This window comes from Tinamus guttatus, unplaced genomic scaffold (genome assembly GCF_059628265.1).
Source record: "Tinamus guttatus ecotype Peru unplaced genomic scaffold, ASM5962826v1 Tinamus_guttatus_pri_ptg000033l, whole genome shotgun sequence".
Taxonomy (NCBI): Eukaryota; Metazoa; Chordata; class Aves; order Tinamiformes; family Tinamidae; genus Tinamus; species Tinamus guttatus.
In genome coordinates this window covers 5,645,006-5,657,768 of record NW_028288567.1, presented here as the reverse complement: position 1 = coordinate 5,657,768, position 12,763 = coordinate 5,645,006, and the positions used below count along the sequence as shown (strand labels likewise).

The window sequence follows — 12,763 nt, the reverse complement described above, 5'->3', positions numbered from 1 at the left end:
ATGAAGGTAATACATGAAAAAATATCATTGGTAATTTTACATAACAGACATAACTTTTAAAATTTCTGCATGTATTCAGCTATAAAATTTGGAAAAACAAAATCATTGAAGTATCATATAAGTATTTATTCTTGATATTGCTCCATGCACAATTACTATGTTAATTTATAACTATTATTATTATGGAGCAAAGCCAATTAATTAACATCTGTCTCTATTCAAGTATGTTTGAATATAGAGTAATTTACAGTGTATAAAATATGTAAACAAAAGTTTAACTTTTTTAAAAAAAAAAAAAACTATGAAAGTCAAATTTACACATTCTGATGAATAAATATTTCTAGTCAACGCTGTCAAGCCCTCCCATAGACACCTTTCTTCTTAACAGCCTGACTTTTTTCAGGTAAGAGAACAAGATCAGAGTTAAAGCACAGCTACGCAGCAGTTTCAGGAAGAAAAATATATATATATATATCTAGAGGTTACCACAGAGTGTTGAGATGCTGCTGATGACTTGCTATACCAGAATGTGCTATACCAGAAGGAATCCTTTCTCTTTATTCGGAACTGGCAAGGCTTAACTGGAGTATGAAACCCAATTTCTGGGATTCTTTATTGCAAGAAAAACATAAATTAAGTCAAAACAAACACCCTGCAAGGCAGAATGATAGTGGACACAACAGCACAAAGACTGGAGAAGAGGACCTATCACAGGTCACAGACTTCAGAGGAGTAAAAGGCTGCTACATAAAGACTGAATACACTTCATCATTGAGCTCTCCAAGAAGAGAGCACTCTGCCCAATGCTCTTTAAGAGCGCTGTGGCTATAGCTCACCTTGCCTAAAGCAGAAGAACTGAATACGGTCCTGAGAGTCCACCCAGCCCTATGATTCTATGATGAAATTATGTAAAATTACATCCTGCAAAGGTGCATCAGATTTTACCCAAGATCTTGCCTGCTTTTTGAACCATTTTTAGTTCCAAGAAAGGCTATTAACAGCATCTCAATGCTTAAATCTAAGCAACAATACTTTTTTCCAATAAGTGTTAATTTAAATTTGAGTCCTACCTATTTTTCTAGGATTTATTTTGAAATGCTGACCTTGAAAATGTTTTAACTTTTGTTAGTTTTGACTATCAAAATTAATTATTTCATATAAAAACTCTGCCTCAGCATTTGCCTGACATTTTCCATTTACAGACAGAATGATGGCCTAATAATATATTTGAAGTTGACTTTTTTCTTTTAAAGAAAAAAAAACTCTTTAAAAAAAAAAAAAAGGACTGTTTACAGGACTGTAAACAACTACTGTCTGGTGACACGGCCACTGCCTTTTTTTTTTTTTTAAAGTACATTTTTAAGAATGTTTTATGGAATTCCATCTCATACTAATTTGGCATTAATTGTGCTCTCATTTCCTCAAGGCTTAGAAAATTGTCCTCTTTTACGACACAAAAAAGGGACAGAAATTATTCCATGTATATTTTTAAATAACTCTCCCTCTGTGTTTCTCAATACATAGAATCCTAGATCCTGAGTCTGCTACTGCTCTCCCCAGCTTGGAGCTATGGAGAATCTTGCTCACTTCAAATGAAACTCAACGCAGAGATGCATATTCAAGGCAAAGACTTCCACCTGAAAACTGTAATTTATCACTATCATGTATCTAATAGCAAGAAGTTATTAACAGTTTTTGTGTCCTAATGTTTATCATAATCACTTTGAAAAAACAATAGCAAACAAAAATACATGTAATTTGTAATTATTTCCTTAATATACCTCCACTCTGGCTTTGTAGAATTCAATATCATGCAGTCTCTCTTTATATCGGCTGACTTCACTTTCAAGCTTGTCAACTCGAATTGCCTTCTCACGAAGAGCATCCAACTCATCTCTATACACTCTGGCAGACCGGGCATCTGATAGTAAATTCATATTCTAGAAAAAAGAAAAATACAAAAATAGTGGATTGTATGATCACTTTTTTCCTCCATGCTGGTACAAATATAGATCCCTCACCTCTCCCACAAAGATCCAAGTTTTCTAGCACTGCTGTGGTCACAAAAACATGAATATGCACTCCAGAAATATCTCAGGACTTCAATAATTGTTTCACTGATCCAACCTCCATCTTTTCAACATCACTCTGCATTTCTGCCTCAGCAGCATGTAAGCACAGAGTAGGTTTTATTTTTAAGGTAACCATATTAAGAACTCATGTAAAAACTTTAATCAGAGCAATGAACTTTTATATTGATAATAAGTTATAATGGTGAAAGTGTTTCCTGAATTAGGTTTATTCAAGCATCTGCCCCTAACTATTTAATCTGAACACAATAAAAACGTTGATGGGATAAAAACTAGCTGCAACATGCAAAGCTTTACAGTTTCATAAAGGGAGGAACATTTCAAGTTTTGAGAAATGTACAGTTTTTCTCTATGAATGAGTTAGTTAACATTACTCCTTAAGTCCTTATAACAAAGCAGTCACAACTTATTCTGGGTGAGCTCCATAAAAGGAAAAACAATTGCTATGAAGGAGCCACCGGCAAGAAAAAAAAAAGGACAATACCTGCTGAAGAAAAATACAGCCCTTCCATTCTTTTAAATTCTTTTAAAATCCTTTTAAATCAAGGGTAATGCAGAAAGATAACATAGAGTTAATTTTGGGAAGGGTAAAGAAAGAGTCATTTAAAGGCTGAGCCCAGATGATGTTTTTCTAAGATATCTGACTTGGCTTTGTGCAAGGTCCATACACTGCCGTCCATTTCTCTGCAGATCACAGTAAGAACAGCAGATTTCTTTGACATAAAATATTCTCAAGTGACCCTCAATGACTTCATACACTGGCAACCAACGAACAAATTCACAAAAATTCACCAGACCCATACCTCTTGCTGAAGTTTCTTTAACTCAGCTTCCATTTGTTCAAGTTCTTGCTTACAGTCAAGCAACTGCTCAGTCTTTTCCTCACTTAAAAAAGGAAACACAAAGTTAAACATGGCTACAAAACTGTATTACCTCCTCATGTGGCTGTAACAGAAAAAGAGATTTCTGAATATTTCCTTACTGAATCCAAAACCTCATGAACATATAAGCATGAAAATTAGGTATGCCATTATGTTTGTAAGTATTTTTTTAGGTTTTGATCTAAACCTAATCTTTCAATTTAGTCAAGTTTTTATTAGCCATTTAACTGTCCCACTTTTGCAGAACAGAAAGCATTATGTTGCTATTGGGTCTAAAAACAGACTTGACACAGATGTGTAATGCAAAAATCACATTACAAAGTAAATGCTGAATATATTTTTAAAAACTTAAATGGCACCACTAGACAACAGTCACTGACAAATCCTGTTATAGATCATGAAAAAATAAACTAAAAATCATGTTCATACTTTACATTTTTTCTCTTTTTTTCTTTGCAGAGAAGAACTAAGGTTTTAAAGGTACTTTTACTCAAAAGGCAGTGCTGCTTAGTAAACCAATGTTATGAAATGCAGCCTCTTAATTAATGAATTTTGATAATATGGATACAATGGCCTATTCTACTCTGAATAAAAACCAATTTAACAGAATATTACAATTCTTAGTGGACTTGTTTTTGTATCCTTCTAACTAACATCTATTTCTAAATGCTCAGAAAAAATGAATTATTTACGCAATGAGCAGGTCCTAGAGAAAAATGTCATTCCCTCAAAGTGGCAGCATATCTAATATTTAAAATTCAATTCCACATCAAAGCAAAAAATATTCACTGATAAAAAGTGCCATACAAGATTATATAGCTAAAAGTTGTACAGCATACTCAGATATATTACTATATTATTAAATAAATTTGGAATTAAAATATAAAATGAAACAGAAGTGGCTAAAGTGGAAAATAAAGAGAATTTAATGCATTGAGATGTTTAACATAATTAAAAGTAATCATAATGGGGGAAAAATACATTTGCTTTAGGCAAAGCTAGAACACTATTGTTTTTAAATATGAGCCAATCTCACAATAAATGACCTATCTGCAACCGTACACTGTTTCAGTAAGACCTCTCACAGGTCCAGAACGGATGTCACTTATTCCTCTATGCTTAGAAACCACTCAGAAATACAAATTTATTCCCTATTATGTCAGATTACTATGATTTTCTATTAATATTCATATTCCTATAATATGGTTCTACATAGAAACCAGTAAGACTTAATAAAAAGAATTAGGTATGCAGCTTCCATTCCTGGAGGTACTGTATTACATTCCTCAAATCACAGTTTTCATCCAGGAAAAATAATCTTTACAAATGTTTAAAAAAAAAAAAAAAAAAAAAAAAAAAAAACACCACTATTAACCACAGTACATATTAAGCCAAATCTAAAGATTCACTGCCAAGTAGTAGATTACAAACCTATTTAAGCTGTTTCCTACCTTGGAATGAATCTAGAATTGCATTTATAAAACACATAGCGTATTTTATATCAAATGCTATAACCAGAAGTTAATTTAGCAAAGTCTATCTTAAATAGACTGCTATGCCTAAAGGAAATTTATTTAGGAATTGAATTCAAAAAGAGTGCAAAATGTGAAATGTTCTGAGCCATCACTGCTGCCCTAATTGCATGCTTCAGCTTCAGACTAGAAAGGATTGCATTAAATTATACAGAACATACCAGTGTTCACTGTTTAGGCTATCTATTAGCTGTCAATCAAAGTAATAACAGCAATTTTTTCACTAATTTTCTTGGTGCAGCTGTTTATAGAATATCCTGGGCGGGCTCATTTCAGCAGACACATAATAATACAGACATCAGAAAAAGCAAGCCCCATCTTTTTGTCCTCTATTCTTCATAAATACCAAGATGCAGCGGGGGAAGGGGATTCATCAAGTAAATACCAGATACTCAATCCATCCAGCTACCGATGATCTGATCGGCAAACTCTGATAAAGGCACACCGGGAAGCTGAGGATTGCGACTTAGGCTACCTGCAACTCATAATTTAATTTTACACCTCCTAATTCTGCTCCACTGAAATTTTTGGTTATCAGATGCAAGTTACTTAGTGTACCTATTGAATCTCTTAAAATTTAATATCTGTTACTTTAGTTCAAAGTGTAGACTTCACTCTGCTAAAACAACATCAGGCTTTGCTATAGGGAGAATCAGATTTTCTCATATTTTTTCCTTTAAATAACTCTCTACCACCACTCAAGAGTTGTTCCTAGACTATAGTGATAGATAATCTAAGTACTCACTGACAAAAGTAGTTACTGAATTAGTTTTCTTCATTGAACAGAAGAGAAAAAAATGGAAACAATTTTTTTTTTAAAATCCATTTTTCAAGAGACTTGAATTAGATGGAGGGCAATATTATCTTTAGCTAAGGGGTCACCACTAGGGGGAGGAGACAGTAGCTCCTATCTGGATAAACTGGAAATCATAATAAAACACATCAAATTCAACCAATGAAATTTATTCGCTCCCCAAATTACCTTTAGTCCTAAATAACCACCCCACCAGTAAAACTGAAGCTTGTTTCATGCATCCAGGTTGGAATTCCTTGCTGTAGCCATGTTTGCACATGAGTTTACAAGCGAGTCAGGAGGTTTGGCAGAATTATGTAATTTTCTGTGTAGCCTGGCATGGGAGAAGTGGAACACTATGGAGGGGCATGAGCAAGCAAATGCCATGCAGCTAAAGAATCTTCTGTGCAGAAAGAAATGAAGAGATGTGGGACTGGAAATTTTTGTGGTGTGCAAGTTCCTCCTATTTGAAGCGCAGCACAGACTGTGAATAAACCATAAATGATAATTTCCAACAAAAACAGGTAACTGAATTGCAGTGCAGACAAAGAATCATTACCATACTGCCTCCTTCCAAAAAAAGTGAGTTTGCCCCAAGTCCTAAATCAGTTGGGATACAGCTCTACCTGCCTATCTCTTGCAATAACATAACAACTTCTATACAGTATATGTTCAACCCCATATACCGTGATATATTCAGCATATCCGCACTACAACAGTACCAGCACTATAGTGCAATACGTTGAGCATGTCACACTATAATTGCCTCAACTGCAAAGCCATTAGAAACATATACAAATATTTATAAACCTTTATCAGGCATGCATTACTGATAAAAAACAATGTAAGAAGACAAAGACCTTGCCCCAAAACAGGGGGCATCATATTGTCCGTAGATTTTTTTTTTTTTTTTTTTAAATGGGCAACATTACATTAGACTAGCTGTGAAACATTTTTGAGGTACAGATGACTTATGTAAAACAATGAGCCCATTAACATGCAAAATCTTAATATTGCTCAAGCACATTTAATCAGAAAGTTTCAGAGGACAAAACTGCAACAGCATACTTCACTGATTGTTATTATGTTTGCATTAAAACTATAACAGAATTCTTAATTTCTATTAAGGCAACAAACAAATAACAGTATCTCTTTCCACACTGGTCCATAAAAATGCTTACATACTACAAACAGGCTTCCCAAAATGCGGTAACTATAAAAAGGTATATGAAATTGTAATTTAGCATCTGAAAACGTATAGCTTTCTTACAGATTGCTATTATTGTTCAACATAACCAGAATTTGAAATCCCTTCAACTGTCAACACACTTTTGCAACCCAGGCATACTCACAGCTCTTGCCTAAGCCTTCTTATTTTTGCCTTGGCATCTGCTAGTTCTACTGACAGGTGCTGTCTGCTCTCGGTACGTTTCATGCCAGGAGATCCACAAGGTGATTGTGCTGCTGATGCATGAGGTAGAAAACGGAGACAGTCCCGTTCCTCCGAGAGCTCTATGATAGTCTAAGAAATTTAAACAAAGAGCCCAACCAACGGTGTAATTGCATTTGGAGAGCAATTTATATGTCAGAAACAATTACCATTCCCAGCCTTAATAAGTCAAAGCCTAAAACGATACAAGAAATAGTAATAAAAGTTTGTGGCAAAAATAGAAGCCAGAAGGTCCTCTATACCTGAACATGTCTTAAACACAACTATTTAAGATAGTTGTGTTAGTCTTCAACTGGTCAAATCTACATCCACACTTACAGGTTTTCAAAAGAGATTCCTGTACAACTGCTTTGATAAAGGTGCAAGTCTGAGGTCACCAATATGATTCACAACCCGCCGCTCTTTAATTTAAACACATTCTCTCTCTCTTGATTCTCACACCGTAGCAATGATTGTGCCTGGTGATAAGCTTGTAAAACCTCCTCTCCCTGATAGGGATTCTGCTCCATTTCACTCACAGCTCTATAATATAGCTATAGTGTAGTTATTATATACTACACTCTCAGTGACTAGCCTTCAAACTGCACTTTACTGTTCAGAAGTATGGATGAATGCCAGTTAAAAGTTGTTTCAGGTTCTGATGATATGAAAAAGACAATCTCTCATTATCTCTGCTATTTATTCACAGTATTCAACTGCATCCCGAATTAAATTTGTAACTACTTAAAATAACTTTGCAGTAATGACAAGTTTTTTGCTGAAATTGTTAATAGAACATACCTTAACTATTAGTTCTAAAAGTGATAAGGCTATCATTTTTTAAAATGCTATCTTCTATTTCTCTTAAGTAACATTCTCTTAAATCACATCCATACCTCCAAGTGCTCATCTCTTTCATCTATAAGTCTTTTTAAATGTAATGCCATATTTTTCAAGAGAGGCTCAACATATTCTTGTGTCAGTACACTAACATCCATCCACTGCAGATCAAACACATTTTCCTGATTATGAGTTACCTATATAGAACCAAATGGAAGAAAAAAAAATCAGCCTTTCCAAATTATGAGAGTAGGAAAAAGTAAAGAAAATAAAGTGGAAACTCTATGGTTTAAATTCACTAGAAAATGAATGATAATTTACAACTGCATATAGCTTCTTGTCAATCTACCTGAAAAATACTGCCTTTCATACCAGGCAAAAAGAAAGCAAAATGTAACTATGACATAATTTATAACACTTATTTCATGTACGAGATTTCAATTATATTTTATAAATAATTTTGCATGAGTAATTTTCACTGTAATACTAAGAAATTCTTTACCAAGAACAACATATTAATTCCTGCTATTGTTTTGACAATCTTACTGAACAAAACTCAAATCACTGAAAAAGCTACAGCAAACAAACACTGGATATACAAATCACACTCTGATTTACTTTCTTTTGACCACACACAATTAACTTGTCAACAATATTTCACTGTAACAAAACGAACATTATAAGAATACAAAAATAGTAATATACCTCTTGAATATGGGCTGCAACAGCTGCTCTTGTGTCAAAATCCAAGCCTTGAATTCTTTCAATAATTTCTTCCTTTTTCTGACACTAAAATATATACATATATACATATATAAAATAATAAAAGTGTTTTACTTCCTAATTCTGCAAGATATAGAAGATGACCCTGAAAGCTAAATTAGTATGACATTTTCAAGTGATTTAACAACAGGAATTTAATTGTTTTTTTTAAAAAAAAATCTTGCCATCATTTCAATAACTATTTTTGATATCAGTTTGTTAATGTGGAAAGTTGTTACAATTGCAGTAACTTGTTATAAACATTTAATTGTCAACAAAAATATTGGATAATAGCTCAGTAATGTAATAACTATAAATTTTTGTTCTTATTTTTGAAAAATGACTTCCATAGACTTTTCTTCAGTGTCCTCCTCCGGTATTCAAGTTGCTTCTACATTTTTAAGAGCGTATGACTGAACTATTTTTTCGACTTGAATGGCTGAATGATACAAACTTTCCTAATAATACTTTGTTAGAAAACAGTTTACTGAAGGCAGATCACCGTAGTATAAAAACTCAGGTGTTAAACAGCGAGAGGCAAAACAAATCAGTAATCAGACCTGTAGATCCTGAACCATTCTGTACAGATGCAGATACAAAATGTTAACATACCTGTACTGCACAACCAAGTAAAAGCAAGAGGAGCTTTTTTATTTCTTCAGTACCTGGCTCTAGGATGAAAGAAGTAAAAGATAGCTGTAAACAACAGTATTTTCAGAGTTTCTTACACTGACTCACCCCCTCCCCCACAAAAACCACTGGTTTTCCAAAATTAACCTAAGTTATACGATTTACATTAACCTAACTTATAAGACGAAAAAAAAAAAAAATCTTTCACCTTGTCGACTTCAAGCTGGCAACTTTCAGTCTTTACAAATAGCTTAACACCCATAGGTAATATTTTAAGACGTGCTTTGGACAAATACCATCAAGTTTTGAAAGGAATCTCAGATATCTAAAGATACTTCTGCAAGTGCTTGCATTATATGGCTCCTAAGCTGAAGTAATTAGGTGACTATATTACTTAAAATATTTCATAAAACTGTATTAGATATTCATCTCTACCTATAAACATCAAAATGCATTTTGAAATCTTACTGTAAATATCTAAATCTGTTACAAAAGCTTTAAAGATTTCTATTTAGAGATTAGTAAAGAACTAACCTGGTACTGCTATTACATTCACCATACAAGCTTTAACTGTTAAAAACAAACACTTGAAGGACAGGAGAAGAGCTCAGACTAACTGGAATAAAGCTCTACGTGGAAGTTCATCATTTTGCATCAACTGAAACACTTTTACTTAGGAGTAAAAGTGTCTGAGCAGCTTTCATTCGCCAATATAGCCAGTAAGCAGTAGCTATGCTGTCAAATATAGCTAAGTCTACCTAGAAATCTGACTTTTATTCTACAGAACTGTGTTGTGAAACATTGCTAGTAACTACTACCCATACGAACAGGCTCATTGTCATTCCAAATACCAAACACCATACTGAAGGTGCTTATTGACCATATTGACATTGCTTTAGTTTTTCAAAATCAGGTTTGTCAAGTAGATAGATTAAAAAGAACATGATCGCAAATAGGATATATTTAATCATCACATGGCCTTCCTATATCCCAAAGAGGGGAGCCATGAAGTCTTTTGTATAGAAATAGAAAAGGCCAATGAACATGTTCCTCAGAAACATGCTACCTTGGCTAAAGAAGAATTCCTACACGTCTGCATACCTAAATTTATATAATTTCAGCAGCATATTTTATCAGAAGCAATCCACACCAATATCTCATATCCTAAATTCATTTACAGCTAAATTCAAAAGATGTTTTTTTAAAAAAGGAATTACTGAGCATGCCTTGGACACTGGACTTCAGCACCTCTGGCTCCTGTTAAAAGTCTACCTGCCTACTGACTCCATGCACCTCCTCTCCCCTGAAGAAATGGGGCAAAACCCTGAACCACCTCAACCTCTAGCAGCTACAGCCCTCCTGTACGCTTTTCTTCTGTTTTGTCCATCACAAACACAAGTGAGGCTCGTTGGTGCTTCTCTTCTAAGCACTCCAACTTGTAGCTTAAACTTTATTCCTATCATTTGGTCTTCCTTGCCCTCACTTTTATCCCTTACTTTCATATCCTCCTTACTTACCATCCTGCTGACTTGCTCCCTTTGAAACACAAATTTTAGTCTTTAAAGGCTTTAGTCCTTACTCTTCTCCTCCTCCTTTAAAGGACATTTGCCTCTTCATTATCTCTTTTTTCTTCCCCTTTCTGCTGTCACTCAATTTAACATTTACAATCACAGGCTCTAGCTCTTCGCCAGTTTTCCCCTCAAACTGGCTTCCTGCCAATTTGCTCAACAAAACATTTCTTGCTGAAGCCCCTGAAAATCTCTTTTTAACCAGATCTCAGACCTAGCATTCTAGCTGCGTTTTCCTTGACTTCCCAATGCCTCTGATGCAGTTAAATGTGTTTCTTGAAATCCTATTCACCCTGAACTTCTGCAATTTGCCATCTCCTGGTATTTCCCTACTAATCATGCGCAAAAGTGAAAAAAATGGGAGATGGTCTGAGGGCAGGAAGAGGGGTGGGGGGACGGAAAGGAGTAAAAAGCATAGATGCAGTCTAAATTTCAGGGGACCAAATTCTCATCACTAACAAAATCTACAGACTTACAGAGCAGCTCTCTGGAAAGGTCACAGCTTTGATTTTTCAACACTGGCCTGACACACACAAACAAGAAGAACGACAGGATATGGCCCCCTCCAAGTCAACAGCAGGGTACTCTCAACTTGTCAAGCAGAAAGCTTCTGAAAAGCACCCAGAAGAACAGGTATGCCTTCTGATAAATTCCACAAAGAACTCTGGCAAAACCTTGAAACAGCCTCAAAATATATGGTCCATACTTAAGTATCTTTCTTAGTGTATGGGATATGCTCCAGTAAAATGCTGCTTTCTCACAAGCCCATTAGTTTTCCATAGGTAAAGGGATGCATATACCACCAGAGGCTCAAACAGCCAAACCACAAAAGCTACATTTGAAGGAGAATTAAAAATGGCGCTACAAAAACAACCCTACAAACTGTTCCCCCCCTCCCGCTTTTTTTTTTTTTCCTCTCTCTCTCCTCTCCTCCAGTTTGCTTGATCTCTACGGAAATCCATGAAGTCTTCCGAAAACCTTAAGAAAGTCTGGAAAGAAAGATAAAAACAGAAAGATTCTACTCTTGGAGAGGAACCACAATGCTTCTTGGTACCTGACAGATTATGGCTATCTGCACATAAAAAAAACTTAAAAGGCTGTGACCCTGAGAAGCAAAAGTATCAATAATCAAAAGTAGGAAGTCAACAAAATTAAGATATCTACGCAAGTAGGATATATGCAGATAGTAAATGGAAAGCATTTGAATAGCATGGAAAGGTATGAATCCTGGCATTGAAGAGCAAGGTAATAAAAAGAAGGTTCTTTCTACTCAGGAAATGGCCTATTAGAGCAGTTCCTAACCTCTCTGCTAAATAAATTCTGCCCAGTGGACAGTGACTCCGTACAGGCCAGGTGTGTCTGCTCCGTGCTTCTGGAATTCAGAGCACGGTGCAGAGGTTCCCGAGAGGCTGTGCAGAGTCACCTGGGTCCACACAGACCAAACTTCTTGGTCTGAAAATTGCAACTCTGAAAGCAGGAAGCAGAGAAGTTGGGAGTATGGAGAAGACAGTGTCAGTCCAGGGGAGAAAAAGAAATTGCTTTAGGTTTCAGATAACAACACAAGAGAAGTAAGAGGGTTTGGGGGATGGAAGAACAAGGATAAGGAGCTGGATCAAGTGAGATGCAACAAACTGTCCCCCCTCTTCTTTCTCCCCTGCCGTTCTTTACTCCAGGATAGCTTAGCTAAAGAAAGTTGAAGACATACTATCTGGGAATACTGCCAGCATCCTAATGACAGACAGCATGAAGTTTGGGCAGAACACATTCAATGTTTAATTTTTGTCAACTATGGATCCTTGGTGTGAACAGAGAAAGAGTTAGTTACTCATGACTTTTTTTTTTTTTTTTTTAAAAAAAAACCATTTAGCATTTTTTTACTATTTTATTTGCTAAAGTACTTATACTCTGAAAGGCTCAATTCTATATAAACGATATTTCCAGGGAAATAGCAGCATATTATTACACCAATATCAATTTTCATCTTAGTTAAAAATAAACTTACCAGAAAAAGGATTTTTGCCAATTATTAATACATTTGGCAAAGACATCATGATCAACTGCTGCAAAGTCTCCTACAAAATTAAAATATTATTTAAATCATTTCTGTTCAATGAAAACAAACATCAAATACTAACTACCACCTAAACTGAGTATTCTATGAATATCTTTAAAATTACACAGATCTTAACACATACATACTAAATAATTATTTGGGCTCCAATTTTAAAAAATGAAGTA

General features: G+C 34.9%; 1 protein-coding gene across 13 annotated transcripts in view; it reads right to left on the bottom strand.

The window, feature by feature from the left end:
* Nucleotides 1–12,763, bottom strand: part of CCDC88A (coiled-coil and HOOK domain protein 88A) — a 77,222-nt gene that overhangs the window by 42,169 nt on the left and 22,290 nt on the right. For all 13 annotated transcript variants that reach the window (XM_088532405.1, XM_088532329.1, XM_088532335.1 and 10 more), the window contains exons 4-10: nt 12,528–12,597; nt 8,940–8,998; nt 8,271–8,354; nt 7,622–7,762; nt 6,649–6,818; nt 2,894–2,975; nt 1,782–1,940 (exon numbers count right to left, since the gene is read on the bottom strand). In XM_088532405.1, coding sequence (XP_088388531.1) covers nt 1,782–1,940; nt 2,894–2,975; nt 6,649–6,818; nt 7,622–7,762; nt 8,271–8,354; nt 8,940–8,998; nt 12,528–12,597 — 765 coding nt within the window. The remainder of the gene's footprint in view (nt 1–1,781; nt 1,941–2,893; nt 2,976–6,648; nt 6,819–7,621; nt 7,763–8,270; nt 8,355–8,939; nt 8,999–12,527; nt 12,598–12,763) is intronic.